At 42.4% G+C, this 21582-nt stretch overlaps 1 protein-coding gene and 1 pseudogene across 8 annotated transcripts in view; one reads left to right on the top strand and one right to left on the bottom strand.

Moving 5' to 3' along the window:
• Positions 1 to 2156: 2156 nt before the first annotated feature.
• LOC120403260 lies at positions 2157 to 3910 on the bottom strand (annotated as a pseudogene).
• A 1067-nt stretch (positions 3911 to 4977) lies between these two features.
• Positions 4978 to 21582, top strand: part of UNC79 (unc-79 homolog, NALCN channel complex subunit) — a 147844-nt gene continuing 131239 nt past the window's right edge. For 6 of the 8 annotated variants that reach the window (XM_039536994.1, XM_039536999.1, XM_039536997.1 and 3 more), the window contains exons 1-3: positions 4978 to 5235; positions 13865 to 13985; positions 20017 to 20321. In XM_039536994.1, the coding sequence (XP_039392928.1) occupies positions 5214 to 5235; positions 13865 to 13985; positions 20017 to 20321 (448 nt within the window). In that variant the 5' untranslated portion in view covers positions 4978 to 5213. The remainder of the gene's footprint in view (positions 5236 to 13864; positions 13986 to 20016; positions 20322 to 21582) is intronic. The other 2 variants (XM_039537002.1, XM_039537000.1) reach the window with 2 other exon arrangements.

The following is a 21582-nucleotide window of genomic DNA, read 5'->3' as shown; positions in this document are numbered from 1 at the left end:
CTATTTCTAATAAAAGGCATGAACCTTGCAGCATGTGCTTCACCTCACTGCACGCCCCCCAGACCACACATCTCGGGATATTACAGAGAGCAGGAAAGGGGAATGATGACAGATGGGAGCAAACCTTACCAATGATCATTATTGTGAAACTAATTCTCAGGACCATCGAAAGCTCTCCTCCCCCACTGTGCCCAGGCTTTTCATTTGTCACCCACTCTCATGGAGGTAACTGCTGCTTATTCCGATCCAGTGGCTCTATTGTAAACAGGTTCCTCTTCCTGTCAAGGGTGTAAAAGCCGCAGGGAGTATGGAAGGAAGAACCTCGCAAGGAGGTGGGGGAAGCTATCAGATAAGGGAGGCGGTGATGGCTGTGGTGGAGGGGAGAGTACATTGAGGATTCTGGTGTGGAACTAATTAATTGGGCTGTGAAGTGGGGAAAATGTTGCACATTCAGTATTTTTTAGTTGGTATGAAAACAAAAATAACTAGTTAAAGGCCAATGTATAGATCTGCCTATTTACTGCAGCCCACCAGTGACAAAGGCTCAGATCCTCACAGGTAGTTAGGAACTTCACTCCCACTGAAATTTGAGGATCTGGGCTCAGTTGTCTATTGTTCTCAGTCCTGGGCAGCAGTAAGTTGGGTGCACTGGACTCTGTGCCATGATTCTGCTGCAGTGGGCATGGTGGTGCTGCTGACATTTATAGGAAAAGCCCATATGCTTATGTTTGGAAGTCTTGAGGGAAGGACTGGTGTATTGACTATGCAAATAGGCTGTTTTCAGGCTCCCCTGCTCCTGTTGCAAAGCCCTCTTTGGCTTCCATGGCCTCCCTATTTTCCTGCCTATCAACTGTTTAGGGGTAGGCTGTTTCCAGCAGGCATTTTATATGTAACCCACAGCTCCTCCATGTCCTTTGCAGATGGAATACTGTTGCTCTGTCACATGGATCTTCCCTATGAAGTTCTCCACAGGAAAGCAGCCTAGAGCCCCTAGTGATGTCCTGGATGGCAGAAATGAAGAAATGTCCCTAGTGAGCCCAGAAAGATAATGGGAGAGCACCTGAATTTACAGCTCAGGTGGTGACTGTCCTGGAATAACCCAAGAGATACAGCAAGGCACAGAGATACATTTGCTTTCTGGAACACATGTCCTGAACTTTCTTACACTACCCATCCAAACCAGCAGCTCCCCCAGTGCTGGAGGAATATCCCTCACCCACTTTCCTCCTTCCTGCCATATAACTGGCACTCCTAGCTGGGAGGTGGGAGAACACTCCCCCTACCTCCTGGAACCACGGCCAGATTAAGGTTATGAGGGGCCTAAGGCTAATGGGAGGGAAGGGCCTAAGTATTAATTGCATATTGCAAAAAAAATTATGAAGTTATCAAACATTTATCTGCATACATATTTACATATTATTTACTGGTATTTATGTAAAATGAACAAGTTTATTCTATTCTCACTACACTCAATTCTTTGAACAATTTTTTCCCCTAGTTTAGCTGTGGCAAAGTCATGAATGATGTCATCATAATTCAAAGACCAGCCAATTGCATTCTCAGTGCTCAAGAGGGACAAAGCACTGAGATGCTCTGGAGTCATGGTGGATCAGAGGACATTTTTTACCCTTGTTAGAAGACAGGAGGAATGTTCTCCACTACAGTTAGTGATCATTAGCAACAAATACAGCCATAAAGCAGTTTCAACATTTGGGAAACATTCTATCACATTGGATTCAGAGATAACTTGGTACATCCAAATAGATTTGCTTTCATCATCTTTTCTCTATATATCTGAGAGTGATGTGAATTCAACAAATTAAAGAAATTCTTTAGTAAAATCTGCTGTGAGATCATCTGGGTACTTCAGACACAGACGTTTGATATCTTCACTGACTTTGGAACTTAAAATGTTAGGCGAAAAATTTGTCAGTACACTAAAGGTTTTGTCAATATTTTTGTAAGCTTTGATCCGATGTTCTAATGAAGTCTTCAGTTTGTTGATTGTGATGAAGGTATTAACTCTGAAGACCTCCTTGTCACCGAATGAGTGGGCAGTGGCATCATTGCATGTCTTCTGTCTTTTGGGGTGTTTGGCTGACTTATACTCATGGTTAGGAGTCCTTGCAGCCCCCTGAATTTCATATTAATCAAAACTATCCTGCATTTGTTGAAGAACTCCTCATTAGGTTTACAGTAGTGGAAAGATCAATTTGAGCACTTTGCAAGCTTAGACAGCACCTGTTGAATGGCTGAAGTATATCATTCCAGAGCTCACACAAAATACCAGTTTCCAAAGTGTGCATTCCATCACTCAGGATCTTTGCATCTTTTCTTGTTGCTGATTTTTGAGATTCATCGTCCTTGATGCTCTCTAGCACTTCAAGGATGTTGGGGTATCCCAGAACAACTGCATTCACAGCTTCAGCGCTGGCACTCCACCATGTCCCTGAGAGTGATTTGGGCACCGGGCATCCCTTTGGTAGTGAATCTCTAGGAATCATCCAATGACTGGTTGATGCAGAGAAAAAAATTGTACAATTCTTGGACAAATCCAAAAAAAGAAACTGTTTCAACACAACAATCTATGGCGGACTGGCCAACAAGGCTGAGTGAGTGTGCAGCACATGGTATGTAATCAACCAAAACATTGCACTCTTTTATCTTTGCCTGCATCCCTGAATATTTGCACTCATATTACTTGCATTGTCATAGCTTTGGCCACGACAAAGGCTGATGTCAATCCCATTTTCGGTGAGGAAGTCATGTAGGTACGAGGCAAGTTTTTCCCCTGTGTGGCTGGTGATGTTTATGAAGGTCATGACATGCTCAACTGGTCTGCAGGGTAGCACATTATGCAAGATGACAGTCAACTGATCTACGTGACACATCCAGTGTTGAGTTAATGGACACTGAAAAATATCCCACATCTTTAATCTCATCTACAATGGCTGACAGTGTCTTCTTTGCCAGCAGTGCAATGAATTCATCACAAATAGTCTTTGATAGATTTGATGTATGGCCTTTTACACGATTTGCATGTTCATTTATGTGCTGAGCTAAAAAAGGGTCGAACTTAGCGATTAGCTCTAGAATGCCAAGATAATTGCCATTGTGTTTTGATCCAACAGTCTCATCTGAGCCATGGAATGGCAGACCACACTCAGCAAGAAAAACTATTGTTTCAACTATGTGTCTGAGAACATTCTTCCAATAAGCACGAGCTTCCAAAAACTGGTTTTCCATTTGGGTATCAATTCTGCCACTTTCTTTCAGGCACAGTAGCTGCTTACTGACAATGTATTCTGCTTACTCATTGCATGATTGGTAATGTATGCAGTATTCTTCCAATCATTGAAGTCTTCACAGAACATTCCTCACTTTTTGGTATCAGAAATCAGGCAGCAATAGAAACAGTACACTTTCTTCTTAGAAGGCGAATAGATGAGCCAATCTCACTTGCCAATCTATTTGCTAGGCTTCGCATATTCAAAAAATGATTTGGTCAGATAACGATTCTGATTCGTGTATTTGTCAATGAAAAATCAGCATCTAGATTCTGGCATTTCTGTGGGCCCGTCTCAGTCCAATATGTAATGAGATCTTGAGAAGTCATGTCCCACTCACCTGGATTGTTGGAGAAGGATATTTTTGTATTACTATCACTGGGAAAGTGTTCAGAGGAGTGAGGTGAGACTGCAGCTGGAGAAGTCACAGGAGGCTGTTCCTTTTCATCAGGCACAGGCACAGCAGGTTCACTTGGGCTGGTATTCATCTGGATTTCCTCACCACCAGACTTAGTAGGAGGAAAAAAAGTTAGGAGAGAAGGAGTATCTTTCAGCCCTACATCTTGTCTTTGCCGTCTTTCTTTGGCCTCCTTCAATTTCTGCCATCCTCCTTTCTTCGACATGGTTTCTATTGTCCAGCGTAGGCCTGCTGTGTACAAAGTTCAATATTGCTTGGGCCCACACTTACTTAGCCCACAAAGACAAAATCACAACCACTGTAAAATGAATTCACGATCTTGATGAATTAATTTGTACAAACAATATCTAACGAGACAAAAAAATTTGGAATGCCCCACTACCCTGGCTCAGCTGTTACTTCAATATGGAATGGAAGGCCTACAGTAGCGCCTAAAAATAGGAGGGCCTAAAAATTAGGGCCTAAAAATAGGAGGGCCTAAGGCTATAGCCTTATTACGCTATGGGTTCATCTGGCCCTGCCTGGAATTAGTAACTACTGGGGGACAGTGGAACACTGATTCACCCACTGAATTAGCCTCTCTCCCAAAAAAAACGAATGGAAGGGAGATGATACTCACACACCTTGACTAGCCCGCCCATCTCCCCCTGGTCCTGAACTGAGGGAGATTTGGGGGCACAGAGAGGTTGGAGTGAGGAGCTGGGAGTCTGGCTGGGAGCTGCCGCATGGGGAAATTATCCATAGTGGGATGCGGATGGGGCTGCAGGGAAGCAGAGGCCTCCACTGCTGGCGGGAGGGGAGCCAGAGCCCTACAGAAATGATAAAACCAATGCAGCAAAGAATGAAGGGCCCAGGGCTGTTCGACTGGGGCTCCTCTGGCCGCGGGGGGAGGGGCCCAGTGGTAGCTCCCCGAAGCAGGGGGTTCACGCGCCGCCCATGTCCAGGGGCCCTGCATTTGTACATTATCCGCACTCAGGAGCTGGGGGGGGGGGTCAGAACAAAACTCGGGGTGTGTGTAAAACAGCCGCTGCAAGCCTGCGGTGGGGGAAGGGGGTGTCTGTTGCAAAACAGCTCTAAAGAGTATCGGGCGCTTTAATTTCCCAGTCTTCTCCGAGCCCCAGTTTAGGGGCTGAGCAGAGCTTCCCCTTTAAGAGGCTGTTCCTTGTGAATGGAATCGCTCCCCCCCCGCCCCCGTCGCTGGTAGCGCTCCCGGTGCAATTCACCAGGGCCCCCCAGTCACGCCTCCTTCTCCGTTCTCCCTCCGCCCCTCACGCCCGCAGCCCGGGCGCGTTGGGCTCCCAGCTGCAGGCCAGGCCCCCGGAGGGTTGCTCGGGGCTAGATTTGCCGCCCCAAGCATGGTAGCGGCAGAGGGGCGGGAGGGACGCAGCTCGGCCGGCCGCTCGCGCCGGGGCCGCAGGGAGGGAGCATCGCTCATCGCGGGCTGAGGGGGAGCGAAGAACCCAAAGGCCACCGACATTGGGGCGAAACATTTCCACCCGGACAACATCATGTCCACCAAAGCGGAGCAGTGTAAGTAGCGGCCCCCCGGGGGTCGGCCACGGCCCCGGCCCCTGCTCTGGGGAACGAGGGAGCAGCCCGGGCTGGGGGGTTGCTGTGTGTGTCCGGGTGCGGCGGCGGCGGAGGGGCGCTGCACTGTCCATGGTCCTGGGAGCTGGGTCACAGGGGCGGATGGCCGGTGGAGGAGGGTGTGTCAGGGGGGATCTATTACACTGCGCCTTGCAATTTGTCAGCTGCCTGCCACTGCGCTCTGAGCTGTGTCGGGGTGTCTGGCTGTCTCTGCAGTGCGATTTATTTCACACAGCTGCTGAGAAACCCTGTCAAGGGTGCCCACATTGTGCTCTGCCTGATATCGGAGTTAAAAACCGGAGGCTTTTCTGCCTTCCTCCAAGACAGGAGGAAGGAGGAGAGAAGGGAAGCCAGGCCCTGGTTAGTTCTGGTTAGGGCCTGGTTTTAGATGTTTGATCTGTCTCCCTTGCTGTAAATGGCAGCTGTGGGTTAAAGCTTTCCAGCCTTTGTTCAAAGCTGTTGTACATCATTTTCAGTGCCTGTCCTCTTCCCTATGTAGGGTGACCAGATGTCCTGATTTTATAGGGACAGTCCTGATATTTGGGGCTGTGTCTTATACAGGCACCTATTACCCCCCATGCCCCATCCTGATTTTTCACACTTCCTGTCTGGTCACCCTATCCCCATGAAGTCTTGCACTTGGTGATTTTTCAATCCCCGTACTGATACAAACTGTTTTGGTTGCTTTTAATAGCCCTTAAACGTTTCACCTATTGCTTTGCATGCTTACCAATGAGATAATATTTACATGCTCTGTTAAAAGGAAAGGAACATAATTATGTGTTGGGGGCGGGAAGGGGGGAATGATTGATTGGCTCGGTTTGGCTTGTGGATTTAGTGATAAACTACAGAGCCTAACACTTCTTGATCACTAGCCCTGATCAGTGGTGACCCAAAGTGAACTGACAGCTTCATTGGTTTGTATGAATTGAAGTGAGGGTTTAGTTTGGGTCCTAGTATCTGTATCAAAACTCACCCAACTAATTGGTCCAAGAGTCTCAACAGAGAGCCCACAGATTGAACTAACATAGAACGTGATCTGCCCTTCACAGTCTTAGAAGTGATCTACCCATGAAGAAGATCATTGACGGAATAGGGAAGCTGGCCTGGTGCTCTGGCTCACACCATGCATCTTCTGTGCATATGCAGAAGTCATCGTTCTCTTACCTTGTCTACTCTATTGTTTCAAACTATTCTGCACTGCTGCTAAAAAACACCAGGGGAGTTCCATTGACTTACCCTAGAGTGGATGCTAGTAGCCACTGACTTTTTAACCACCATGTTTTCTAGATCTACTCTGCCAGCAAAGTCAGATGATGGTGATTAGAATGCAAGCAGCTGGCCCACATCAGCACTCCCACTATTGTTACTACTGTTAATAAACTGGCATATTTGCTAGTGCAATAGTGGGAAATTATAAGAAAAATGCCACTGTAGACCAGCACTGAATCCATATAACCTTTTCTTCTGTGTTGGGATTGCTCTGTGATCAAGGGCTTAGAGTGCTTTTGGCTCAGCTGGAATCATTTCACCTGACATTCTGGATGTTGAAATTCACTTCCCTCTTTGGTCCATGTCTGTTGATCTTTAGGTTATAGTGCAAAGCCTTTGTGTTTTTTACAGGCCTTTGCCTCATTAGGACAAAGGGACATCTTTTTTTTTTTTAACTTTTGGGGTTAATCTCTAAATCATAGTAGCTGATATTTTTGTCTTTTAAGTGTTGTGCTGATGGCCTAGGTGCATCCTTTATGGAGGGTGCTTTTTTATAAATCAAGGGATGGTGTCCCTAACCTCTATTTGCCAGAAGCTGGGAATGGGCAAAAGGGGATGGATCACTTGATGATTACCTGTTCTGTTAATTCCCTCTGGGGCACCTGGCATTGGCCACTGCCAGAAGACAGGATACTGGGCTAGATGGACCTTTGGTCTGACCCAGTATGACAATTCTTATGTTCTTAAAAATGAAAGAGAAAATTCTGTACTTCCTCTCTGCACGATGCAATGTTCTGCTCTCGCCCATTGTGCTACTTTTTTCTCTGTCTCTCCCACATTTTCTGAACCTGCTCCCCCTTCTCATGCTACTCTGTATCTTACCTCAGATTACTTCACATTACTTCCCGGTAAGTCTAACGTCAGTACTGGGCAAATTAGTTGAAACAACAGTAAAGAATAAAATTATCAGACACATGGAAGAACATAAATTGTTGGGCAAAAGATAACATGGTTTCTTTAAAGGGAAATCATGTTTTATTAATCTGTTAGAGTTCTTTGAAGGGGTCAACAAACATGTTGACAAGGGGGATCCAGTTGACATAGTGTACTTAGATTTCCAGAAAGCCTTTGACAAGGTCCCTCACCAAAGGCTCTTATGTAAATTAAGTTGTCATGGGATTAGAGGGAAGATCCTTTCATGGATTGAGAACTGGTTAAAAGACAAGGAACAAAGGGTAGGAATAAATGGTACATTTTCAGAATGGAGAGAGGTAACTAGTAGTGTTCCCCAAGAGTTAGTCCTAGGACGAATCCTATTCAATTTATTCATAAATGATCTGGAGAAAGGGGTAAACAGTGAGGTGGCAAAGTTTGCAGTTGATACTAAACTGCTCAAGATAGTTAAGACCAAAGCAGACTGTGAAGAACTTCAAAAAGGTCTCACAAAACTAAGTGATTGGGTAACAAAATGGCAAATGAAATTTAATGTGGATAAATGTAAAGTAATATACATTGGAAAAAATAACCCCAACTATACATACAATATGATGGGAGCTAATTTAGCTACAACTAATCAGGAAAGAGATCTTGGAGTCATCGTGGATAGTTCTTGGAAGACCTGCACGAGTGTGCAGTGGCAGTCAATAAGGCAAACAAGATGTTAGGAATAATTAAAAAAGGGAAAGAGAATAAGATGGAGAATATCTTATTGCCCTTATATAAATCCATGGTACACCCACAACTTGAATACTGTGTACAGATGTGGTCTCCTCATCTCAGAAAAGATATACTGGCATTAGAAAAGGTTCAGAGAAGGGCAACTAAAATGATTAGGGGTTTGGAATGCATCCCATATGAGGAGAGATTAAAGAGGCTAGGACTTTTCAGCTTGGAAAAGAGGAGACTAAGGGGGGATATTTATACAGGTATATAAAATCATGAGTGGTGTGGAGAAAGTGAATAAGGAAAAATTATTTACTTATTCCCATAATATAAGAACTAGGGGCCACCACATTAAATTAATGGGCAGCAGGTTTAACACAAATAAAAGGAAGTTCTTCTTCACACAGTGCACAGGCAACCTGTAGAACTCCTTGCCTGAGGAGGTTGTGAAGGCTAGGACTATAACAGGGTTTAAAAGAGAACTAGATAAATTCATGGAGGTTAAGTCCATTAATGGCTATTAGCCAGGATGGGTAAGGAATGGTGTCCCTAGCCTCTGTTCGTCAGAGGATGGAGATGGATGGCAGGAGAGAGATCACTTGATCATTGCCTGTTAGGTTCACTCCCTCTGGGGCACCTGGCATTGGACACTGTCGGTAGACAGAATACTGGGCTGAATGGACCTTTGTTCTGACCCTGTATGGCTGTTCTTATGTTCTTATGTTCACATTAATATATGGAACAGTTCCTTCTGCTTTCCACCCTCTCCATCAGCACCATTTTTGATGTTTTCCCTTTCTGTTATCAGCCTTTGTGTTCCCTCACCCCTAATATTCTTGGCCTGTTCTACTTCGGGCTTCTTTCACTCACTTTTTGCTGGCTGCTATTTACTTTCTCCCCCCCACCCCTGGTGCTGCTCTGGAGCCCTCACACTGGCATTGCCTTTTCCCTGTTTCTTTTAGTTTTAAGGAAACCCCACCCCCACCCCCCCCTTTTTTTTTACAGTTTTGGTGTGTACATTGGTTTTAAATGGGATTCACTTGTGGATCCAGATCATGGATTTCTCCTCTGTTCCGGTCCTGAAGCTGGCTTTCTCCTCCTCATGATGCTTCAGGTTGGGGATCCAGAAATTCCTAACCCATTGAACTTTTGTTTTATAATATGTTTATCAAGGCTCCTCCTTTGCCTAGTTCTTTATGGCATTGTAAAGTGTATTTATTTCCTCTTTGCATAATTCCAATTCTCTTTCACCTGCACTTTTTGACACATGGTGATGATTTCCAACAAGAATTACACTGGCTTATGCACCATTACCAGGCTATCCCTCAAACCTCAACTGATGCTGCCACTGCTACTGTCCTGCTTGACTGACAGGCAAGAAACAGATTGTCTCACGTAGGCATAACAAGTAATGATGAGTCCAGAATTTGCCATGAAACAGCAGAAAAAACTAAAGTGAAAGAATACACTGACCAGATCAGAAATGCAAAAATTCCAATCCTAATCATTGATGGTGTGGAACTCCGCAGGAATACATGACCAAGTAACAGTTTGTCTCCTACTGCTCTGAGCAATACCAGGTCATCCTAACAAAAGGTATAATGGTGACAGCCAACAGAGGGTCACAGGAGGTCACGTGCCATGCTACTCTTCTTTATCCTCTTCATCCTTCTGAGCACATTCTGAAAAGTAAAGTCAATGATTAGGCCTAAAATCACAGCACTCCAGTGGAGCTGAGTTATTGCACAGAATAGCACCCACTGACAGCAAACAACCTGGAGACCACCTGTTAATTCCCTTTTCCTCCAGTAATTAAAACTGGCATCTGCTCATGGTAAGTAATGTTCTGGGAATGCCAACTCCCCTCCATTTTCCTGTCCAGGACTTTGAAACAAACAAGGAGACCATCTCCAAAGAATCCAACGCAGCTTTTACACTTGTGTCAAAGAGGAATTTCAGAGTTTAGATGCATATGCAGGGTGGAGATAGACATTGAAGCTAGCAGATATTTACGTCAACATTTTAAAACATGGATAGTTAAAGCAAGACTCCTAAATCCATATTTAGACATAGCAGTACAAGTGGCCTGATTTTCTAAAGTGCTAAACACCTGCACTTCCTGTTGAAGATAATAGGATTTATGGATGCTTAAGGCTTTTCAAAATCAGTTATTCATAATCCAATGCCTGCACTGGATTTAGGAGCCTATCTGTAGGTACAAAGGTTTGCAATATGATGTAATGCTTTCATTCAAAAAAGCTCTCATTAGTCTGGGACATGATATAATTACATTTCTATGGGAGGTATGGTCTGATAGCAAAAGAACATGAAGTGACTCATTTTACAAACAAAATTATCATCTAGCTATTGCATTTATGAATGTTCTTTTATGTTGATTGATTTCATTTGGGCACTAACTTGCTTAATAGAAATAAACAGGTTTCCTACTTTGCACAAAACAGCTCCCGACATGCTTTTCCCTCTCTTGAAAACAAGTGGCTGTAAAGATGAAGGAGGCTCTTTAAAATACAGCCTGACTAATATCTCTGGCATTGGTTTTCCTATTTCAGTTATGGACATCTGACTGCGTAGCATGGCACCTGCAATGAACTATAAATCCAGCTGTGAGTTGTTCTTTGGTTGGGAAATCTGATTTGTGACCTGATTATTTTACAAATCTACTAGGCTTCATATCCTTTGCACCAGGGAGACTGGCAACACAAACAACATTAAGTAAATAGAAAAGGCTCTTTCCTAATCTAATCCATGTATTTATACTGTATGACTCTCATTACCATGGAATCTGAGCACCTACGCAAAGGATGTTCTATAGTCTAGTTATCTAACGAGATTTTGGGAACAGGGATCCGTATTCTTACTTATTTGTAAAGGGTCATTTACATCTATAAGGCTGTATCAGTAAACAGTAATAATATACATTATACGCAGGGAGAATGCATGGTGTACTAGAAAAGCTTTTTCCATTTAAATCTGAGGTGCCTATTTTGCTCACAAGTGGAGAACCCAAATGCACCAGTTCTGCTAACCAGAATGTCATAGATATTGTGGTGGAGGGAAAGAAAGCCTTTCTTGCCTTGCATAATCACTGAATAAGATTTAACACGTTTATTCTGTAGTCATTCAGAACTCAGAACATGATTTTTACTACTGGATTCTTTAGCCTTCTATTTTGTTGGTCCCACCCATCTGTATATTATTTTGAGTCCACTGAATGGATAGTTGAGGACAAAATATGACTAGTATGACCCACAAGGCCATCAATACCCAGTTGGATGCACAAATGTAGCTTGTTTATGCAAAAACCTTGCTACTGTAAAGATACAAACATGAAAAATTGCACACTGAAAAAAAGGAGACTTTGAGGGGACTTTTTTTTTTAATTATGAAAGTTATCCATAAAATTAGAGATACAGCCTCCACCTAAGCTCCCCTTTAGGCATACACAATTTTGTGCAGAGGTCCTGGGAAAAAAATAAATATGATCATGTTATTAAAATCAGTATCATAATGCATACATCCAACAGGGCTGAATTCAGGTTGCATAGGCAACCTTAATTCTGGCATTTCCTAACTTTTGAGTGCTTGACTTTGCAACCTGAATAATTATAGCATAGTTTTTATATTTAATAAATATATAGGATTGTTCACTGGGGGAGTTGATCAAAGCAAAATATATACCGTAAATGTGTTCAAGAGATACCTACATTTAGCTGTAGTCTGGCATGTTGTGATGGATGGCCTTACCTTGTTCCTAAATTGTTTTATATATCTATAGGGCAGGATTTTCACCAGTACTAGCACTGCCCAATTCTGCTTCCACTGAAGTCAATGGGATTTTTAACACTGACTTGAATAGGGGCAGAGTCAGGCCAGTTCTGAGTGTGTGGAAAATCCCACCCGTAATGTTCCTCATTGCAGAGAGAATAGTGAACATGCACTTTGAAGTTCTCTTGCTTTGTTGAAGAAGAGTTAAAGCATTTAAAATCTTAAGCTGTGCTGACATTTATTATGTCATGTTGTCCACTCTCAGAGAATGACAACAACAAAGTGACATAATGAAATAGCATCAGTATTTCATATTAACAAAAATGTTGACCTTTTCTATAGCTATATTGTATTTGTTTGGTGTGGTATTGTACAGAAAATAGATGTGCCCTCTAAGCTTAGGCCTATAACTGATTTACATGCTGAGCTTTCTTTATAATTAACCTTTATAATCAAGGTGACTTTTATGGTAGAAAATAGAAGACCAGCAGTCCATTTGCAGACCAGCAGTCCATCATGAATAGGGAAAGGAACTTATTAGAATAAGGAAAATGCTATTCTTCCTAAAGCTACGATTTCGCCTCCTGCACTCCACTGTAGAAAAGCTGCTTTGAACCATCCCTGACCCCAACCCACTCTGACCAGGCTGCCTGCTATAGATGTAAATAAACTGTACACATAATCTTACACAATTGATTCACTACATGGCCTAGCGCAAACCACTGAGTTTCTCTTTCCCTCAGGTTGTCCATCCATAAATTGACTGTAGTAATACTTACCTATCTCACGTGAGTGTTGTGTGACTTACTGAATCAATAATTATTGCTCACCCTTTTTGACCTGAGTGGCTAGTCAAAATGTGGAGCCCTGTACATGTTCCAGTTGGGAGTAGAAATTGGTGGTAGTCAGGTATTTCTTGGATACAGTTTATTTTGTTTACAAAGAATGTACAAGAAGGAAACAAACAGCTTATTTTGCTCACAGCACCAAGAGCACTCTTTTCAGCCTGAGCCTGTGACCCAAAAACCTCTCCCTAGATTTCTTCCAGGGTGAGCCACATGCCTTCAGCTGCTGCTGCAGGTGATCCCTCTCACTCAGTCTGTTCTTGGCTAACCTTAGTTTCTGTGTGATCTCTCTTCCCTTGTACCCACACACCTACCCAAAACAACACTCAGACAGGAGCTCCCGGGGTTCACACACACCTTTTGTCTGAGGTGGGGCTTATGCATATAGTTATAGATAGAGATCTACCAATCTCAAAGAGGTTTGAACTCAATCCATGACAAGGTTTCACCCAGCTCATAACATTATAAGTGACGCTTGAGATCCATGAATGGAAAAAATGAGACAGGCACTAAGGGCTAGTCTACACTTACCTGCCGGGTCGACGCGGTGAGTTCGACTTCTCGGAGTTCGAACTATCGCGTCTAATCTGGACACGATAGTTCGAACTCCCCGCGCGCTCCAGTCGACTCCGGTACTCCACCACTGCAAACGGCAGTGGCGGAGTCGACCTTGGAGCCGCGGACTTCGATCCCGCGGCGTCTGGACGGGTAAGTAGTTCGAACTAGAGTACTTTGAGTTCAGCTACGCTATTCACGTAGCTGAACTTGCGTACCCTAGTTCGACCCCCGCCCTTAGTGTAGACCTGCCCTAAGTGTTTGTTTGATCTGTTAGCACAGAGTAGGCCTAAACCAGATTTTAAAATACTATATACAATTTTTCCTTTTGCTTCCCTCCTTCATCAAAGGATTCAATTCATTCAGCCACTATAAAGATTGGAAAGACTTGTCTCTTAGGTTTAGCTCACTGCATGAATTTTAACAATACAGTAGGGGTAGAAAACTGATATGATGTCTTAACCTGAATTAAGCTAAATTAAAGTCTCTGTGTGTTTTTTTTTTTAATCCAGTTGCTTCCAAGATCCGCTACCTACAGGAATACCATAACCGCGTTCTTCACAACATTTACCCTGTGCCCTCTGGAACAGACATTGCAAACACTCTGAAATACTTTTCTCAGACTTTATTGAGGTAAGTTTTAAATTATGCTATTCAAGAGAAAAAATGTTAGGGGATAAGTATTGATTTCTTCTTGGTTAATGGATCTTATGGATCAATGCTCAACCAGAAGGAGTCAGAGCTCAATATAATTAAAAGTACGGTATGGTATAAATAAATTACAGCAGTGGCTGTTGCCCAATTTGCCCAGTTGAGCTGCTTATTGAGTGGCTGATTCTAAAACAAAACCTGGTTTGCTTGGCCCTACTATAGGTTAGTGGAGTGCACACATGCTTAAAGTAAAGAAGAGAGAAGGTTGCTATAAAATTTCACAAGTTTGACTGTGACCTCTCTGAGAATCCTAAAGCTGTAGGATCCTACCGAGATGAGCCTGAGCAGCAAAACTAGAAGCTGAGCTGTCCCATAGTTCAATGGGCTTTCAGATCTGGATTTTGGTCCAGCCTATTATAGCAATGGGCATAGGCAAAAAGTTTGGATCCAGATCTGGATCTGAATGACATTAACGGTTCAGAGTTGCTCTGATCTAGTGATTTGGTTTAGTCCACTCTAGTTGCAATATAAAAACCAATAAGTACTAAGTATGATTAGAGAATAGGTTTAGGTAGGTGATATGACCTTTCAACTTGTTAAAGAGAGCTGTTATGGGTTTGGGACTTCATTAGGAATATTACTTGTATTCCAATTTTCCCACAGTATAATGGATTCATTGACCTGAATTTTCAAAGTGGCCTTCAGATGGCCTTTGATATTGCAGATATAATTTTTGTATGCCTACATTTTTGTGGTTTCATTTTTCATATGCCGATAGTTTTGAGTTCACGGTGCATTTTTGTTTATAACTACGTGAATTGCACCTACAAAAATATTTATGCTTAGAAAATTGCACCCATACTTTCAGAGGCTGCTTTGGAAGTTAGACCATTTGTATTGTCTTGGAGAGAAGAAACATTCTCTCTTGCTCTAAAATATGTTAACAAGCAAGTATTAAAGTTGAATGAAAAACTCACTGAGAGCCTACATTCAGAGACCATGGAATTCAGAAACACTCCATGTTCTATGTTAGTGGGAAAAGTACGTATGTAGAAATCCCATTACCTGCAGAATCCCATTTTGGCTGCAGACTCTCAGGAGCTGTGTTTATACTTCACATTCCCAGATTTCATGAATAAAATCATTTAACCATCATGAAATGTTTAGCTCACTGAATATTTTAGGGTGCTGAACCCATCTGTGTTAACTTAAAGGGCTCTTTCAGGTCCAGCAAATGGAATGATGTTCAATTAATATGTTGCATTAATAGCCAAAAAATCTTTATAGGGATATTGAGAGTAGCTAGGAAGTGTGGTTTTTATTCCATGTCAGTGTATTTTCAATTGGCTAATCAAACAATGAAAACATTTGAAAATCAGGCAAACACTGCACACAAGACTCTGTGTGCAGCAAAACAGCCTCAGCATAAGCTGAGTGGGCCTCCCAAACTATTCAGCCATGCAAATTGTCCTGGATTCTGGCATGTACTCTCCCTCTCCCCTCTCATTAGTGACTTGCTCAAAGGTATACACTAGGATAATCCCCATTTGGGTGGAACTCCATCAGTGGCAGCACCGTTGGAATTTGCAGCATAGAAAAGGTGCAAACATTTTACTGCTGTGTCACCTAACTCTGCACAGAGCAGTACATTGCATAGTGTATTCTTGGTGAGAAATTCTTCACACTTTATAAGCATTCAAGTTGCTGGACTGAGTGAAGCAGATAGTTTTATAGGTTACAAAAGCAGAATGTAGAGGTCTGCACAACTCCCTTTTCTGTGTGGCTGTTTTAAATCTGCAGAATTGTTAATTCCATATGAAGAGAGCAATTCCATTTAACTTCTTTATTTCATGCTAGTGGTTGGACTGAACCAAAACCCTGGTACTGATTACCCTGAACTTGATAAGGTTTGAGGTGATACTCACAGTGTATATTCAGATCTGGATATAATTTCATAGATGGCCTCTTTCTTTATAATGGGCAAATCAAAATGCTGACTCGGAACATCCTCCAAATTAGGGAGAGGGCATTAGAAATCCAGCCCTGGATCCAGACCTGAATTTCATATAGGCCATTGCCCGTATCCTTAAAATAGGCCAGATCAGATCTCTAATCCAGACCTCCTTTAACTTTGGAGTGTTTGAAATCTGGTTCTGGACCTGGGTGCTGTGGTGTGAGCCCACCACAACTTCATACACATGTTCACACCTAGACAGGGATTAGACAAAACACCTTACCCTACACTGAGGCTTTGGCTACACTTGCATTTCAAAGCGCTGCCGCGGCAGTGCTTTGAAGCGCTAAGTGTAGTCAAAGCGCCAGCGCTGGGAGAAAACTCTCCCAGCGCTGTCCGTACTCCACTTCCCTGTGGGGAATAACGGACAGCGCTGGGAGCGCGGCTCCCAGCGCTGGGGCTTTGACTACACTGGCGCTTTGTAGCGCCGCAATTTGCAGCGCTGCAGAGGGTGTGTTTTCACACCCTGCTGCAGCGCTGCAAATTTGTAAGTGTAGCCAAGCCCTGAGTGTGGCAAGTGGAAAGAGAGAAACTCCTGTCTAGTGCACGCAATTCCCTTTTCAGGGACCTTAAGAAGGCTTATCCTAAACAAACATCTCAATACCCTGGGCTTGCTCAAGATTTTGTTCAAGAGTTTCCCTGAATGGCATGCATCCCAAGTCTTCTTTCTGCCTCTCACACTATGAGCGCGTCCACACTCATTATTGCACAACGGAGTATAAAACACAGTCAAATATACCCCATTCAGTTGTTAGCATACTAGGCCTTAGCAGGTGTAGCTTTTGCAACTTGTTGTACCTTGACAGTACAGTTACTTTTCTGAGTTATAAACATATTGACTTAGTTCTTCCGAGTGGGGCAGTCCCACTGTTTTGGGTCAGAGTCATATCTGGTGTAATACTGGTAGCTTCAGTTTAGTTGCAGCAGGGATTAACTTGGTCCTTTGGTTTATATACATTTGACTATGTAACAGGCTCGGGGTGGGGGCGGGAAGAAGTGGCTATGGTTGAAAAAAGTGAGGCATTTACTTTTTATGAATAAACATCACATAAAATCACCATACACAATGCATAACATATTGATTCATTTAGCTCCTCCTCAATTTTCTCTTTGGGCAGAAGCATTTCTTTACATTACAGCATGAATTTAAGTTTCATGCATTACTCATTTCCAGCCTTTCCTCCCTCACTTGAGGATTGACCTAGAACAACATAAACCTCTTACAGAACATCCGCTTTTTTCTTGTTTTCTTAGAAAAAACTCCTCAGTGCATTTCTTAACTATAGACAAAATTATTTATTTAATGAACAGTTATTAATGCACAAGATAGTTTTACTGCTTTCTTGTGTGTGGAGAGATGCAATTTCTCTGGCACCATGTCTCAAAGAAACACCTTGGGAAGGTAGTAATTTGGAGAATGGCCTATGTTGTAGCAAGCGAGCCCAAACTTTGACCAATTAAGAGATGCATTGGCAACTCATTTGCATATAGTGGGACAGATTCAGTATGGAGGTGGCTTGCAGATACTACAGGTCCCAGTGTACAATGCTCCATATTGAGCAGAAAAGGGAACGAGCTACAGTGGCCAGATCTGAATCTGCAGCCAAACTTTCTCAAAGTTCAGGATTGTTATTGGATCTGGAGTTTTGACTGGTTGCATTATAGAACTTGGCGTCAGCTGCATATCCAGATCCAGAGATCCTCTGAGTTTGGGGGTGGTAGGAACTGGGGCTTTGGTAGGGGCACATCCCTAATACCTGAATTGAATAGAAGGCCTCTGTGATCAAGATGGAGTATTGTATGCTGGGACCTGTAGTCTCCATGGGTCCCACCTTCATATTAAGGAGAAGGGAGGTGAATGTTAGCCATCAGTGCCTTACAGTTTCCAAAACAAGGATTTATTAATGCTCTAATGTCCTTCCTGGAAGTATTGCTCCCAGGGGGCAGCACTTCTGGGGAGTGATGTGTTGGCAAGTGAAGGAACTGGATTTGGTGGGTAATTGGGTAGAATCTGTTCACAGAGAGGGGTTGAATGTAATTTAATACCTCCACATCTCAAATCAGAAGCTGCAAAATGTATTATATGAAAGTCAAGCAAATTTAAAAAAAAGCAAATCCAAAAACGAGGAATCAGCACTCTGATCATTCACTTTTAAAATCCTAATAGATCTTGGTTGGTTTACTGATATGATTTCTTAAAAACTGTCAGAACAGTCTTATTACCACTTTTCTTAGACTGGACATTGGGTAACAGAAACGAAAATAATTTACAGGCATACAAGGCACAATAAAAAAAAAATAACAACAACTATGCAGTAACTTTTCTTAGGGTAGATTATATTGTATTTATATAACATCTGCATACTTGAGAGATCAGGCATGCCTGACGGTAGCCAGCTTTGCTCAGAGATGTACTTGTAAAAATTTTAATAAAATTTATATGGCAAATAAACCAGGCCCTCTCTTACAAACACATAAGCATGTGTGAAGCTTCCCCATGTGAATTGTCATACTGACTTCTATGGGACAACATGTGAGTAAAGTTACATGGGTGTTTAAGTGTTTGCAAGATTGGGGCCTGAATTCTGTGTAGGGTGGGTGGAATTTTCAAAAGCGCGTACCATTGACCTTCTGCTCTACTGAAGTCAATGGATGTTTCAGTGCCCCACCTATACTTTACTAGTTTTAACACTGACTTCAATGGGAGTAGAGGTATGCCAACACTGGCCACTTTTAGAAGCTCACCCTATGGGTACAGTACATGTAAAACAAGTTGGTCTGTGGTTTAATATATTAAAATAGCATATAATACTTTTATAGGAGCATGAAAAAATTTATTAGATAACCCTGTAATGCATATTCATTTTCTGTTAGGCTAGCCAAAATATAGCTTTGTTGCTTAAGCAGCAATTTATTCTATTTTTAAAATTATTAATCATTTCAGAACAATTGGACTAACATGTTTATAACAATTTTTAAAAGACATAGCAAGCTGGTTGATTTTTAGCCTCTATTTTGATGCCCACTAATTTTAATTTTAATTTTTGAAATTATCTTTCCTTTAGTTTGTAGTGGGTTTTGTTGAATAATAACGTAAGTACGTAGCAGCAGGAATGTATGATAACACACTGTCTGTGCAGTTCTATAACTGGTATTGCTTGCTTAGCCCTTAGATTTGGAAGTAACTATTTACCAAAAGAGTGTTTGTATTCATAAAATAAAATGTTTCCTCCCCAAACATGGGCAAAATTAAAAACACACATAAACAACCATTATCATTAGCTCACAAACATATGCTAAAGATCATCTACTATATATTATTTTATAGCTTCTCCAAATGTAGTTTAGTTAACATTTTAGAAATATGATATTATTTCTAAATCCATGTGCCTGTTTAAACTTCATTATCTCAAATGATACTGACGGAATGTCATGAAACAGTATCATAAAATACATACAGACATTATTTTAATGCGATAAACATGTGATTTTTAAGACTATCTTAACAAACCCACATGTTTATTCTTTGCTAAAACATGTTTCTCAAAGTGCCACACCTATATTTTACAAGTTTTCACTCCCTTGATTCAAACAATCTTACTGAAAATGTATTTTCCCCAAACCTTCTCAGAAGCAAATTCTCCAGCTATTTGAACACAGCTATTCTTTGCTTAGCAAGCAGCTTAATTCCCAAATTTTGCTTAACTGTGAAACATGGGTATGGCACTGAAACATGCATTTTTATATTTTTGCTCCTTATGAACCAGATAACACATGAGATGCAATGGAAATTTTTACAAACGGCAATTTTTAATTTTACTATCTTGAAGCATGGAAGTGAATGGTTGCTAGATTTGCCAACACACTGGTATTGGTAGAAATTGCATCTTATGTGGGGTGTATCTGGTGTTTTATTATTTGTTTTATAGTGTCATTTCAATGTAATGTGCTGTTCTTTGTGTCTTTGTTGTCTCTTTTTTTTCTTTGTCCCCCCAACAGCATTTTGTCCCGCACAGGGAAGAAGGAGAATCAAGATGCCTCCAATTTGACAGTGCCCATGACCATGTGTCTTTTTCCTGTGCCATTCCCACTCACCCCATCTCTAAGACCACAGGTCAGTTCCATCAACCCTACTGTTACTCGCTCCCTCCTTTACAGCGTCCTGCGAGATGCTCCATCTGAACGCGGCCAGCAAAGTCGTGATGCTCAGTTATCAGACTACCCATCATTGGACTATCAAGGACTTTACGTGACATTGGTGACTCTGCTGGATCTAGTTCCTTTGCTACAGCATGGTCAGCATGGTAAGCAGGCCTTTGAATCCTTACTGTACACGTAGATCCAGTGCTTTGAATCCATGTGTGGTATGTAAGGCCTGGTCTATGCTACACAGTTACGTTGATGTAAGCTGCCTTGTGTCAACCTAGCTGTGGAAGTGTCTACACGTAAATTTGGCTCCTGCCGACATAAGTGCCTCTCTATGCCGATTTAGTAACACCACCTCCCTGAGTGGCATAGTCACGGTCAATGTAATTAGGTTAACGCAGTGTCAGTGTAGATGCTGTGTTGCTTAGATTGACTGTTACTGGCTTTCAGGGGCAATCCCACAATGCCCCACACTGACAATTCAATCGATGCAAGTGCTGCTGGTGAGGAGGTGAACTGCCAACACAAGGACCCAAATGTGCGCACACACAAGCGATTTAATAAGTGTGGTGGCTGTATGCTGATGGAAGTTAGGTCAACATATTTTGTAGTGTAGACATGGCCTTAATAAAATTAATAGAGATGGGCCTAAACCTGTTCAAAAAATGGAAGTATTTTTATCTGGCCTTTTCATTTGACTCAATTGAAGAGTCAGGGCCTATTTGCAAATTGTGGATCTGGCTTTGGGTTTGGATTCTGAAGCCCACTAATGCTCAGGGATGTTCAGATCAGACCCATCTCTGAGTAAAATGTAAAGTAGATTTGATAAAAGATCTTAACAACATTTTAACAATGTAATAGAGCAGTTGTTCCCAAACTTGTTCCGCTGCTTGTGCGGGGAAAGCCCCTAGAGGGCCGGGCCGGTTTGTGTAGCTGCTGCATCCGCAGGTTCGGCCAATCGCGGCTCCGGGCCAATGGGAGCTGCTGGAAGCGTCGCGGACTGAGGGACGTACTGGCCACCGTTTCCAGCAGCTCCCATTGGCCTGGAGCAGCGAATTGAACTGCTGGGAGCGGCGATCAACTGAACCTGCGGACACGGCAGGTACACAAACCGGCCCGGCCCACCAGGGGCTTTCTCTGCATAAGTGGCAGAACAATTTTGGGAACCACTGTAATAGAGACTGGTTTAAAATGTAACTGGGTAAAAAGAAAGGATTGTAAGTCTGAATATACAGAAATAGAGGGTTTTGCACAGTGCTTTGAATCATCTCATCACAAAATTTATTAGTTTTTGATCACATGTTGCTATTTATATTGTTCTTAGTCAACTCCTCCATTATTCAATTTTGTAGACTGCGGTTATCTTTACTGAAAGCCTGGGGCCCAGTTCTCCCCATCTCAGGATACCAATATCTATCT

Source organism: Mauremys reevesii, linkage group 4, assembly GCF_016161935.1.
Source record: "Mauremys reevesii isolate NIE-2019 linkage group 4, ASM1616193v1, whole genome shotgun sequence".
In the NCBI taxonomy this organism is placed as follows: domain Eukaryota; kingdom Metazoa; phylum Chordata; order Testudines; family Geoemydidae; genus Mauremys; species Mauremys reevesii.
Note: the sequence above shows the minus strand (reverse complement) of the source record. Positions and strands in the feature narration are given on the sequence as shown.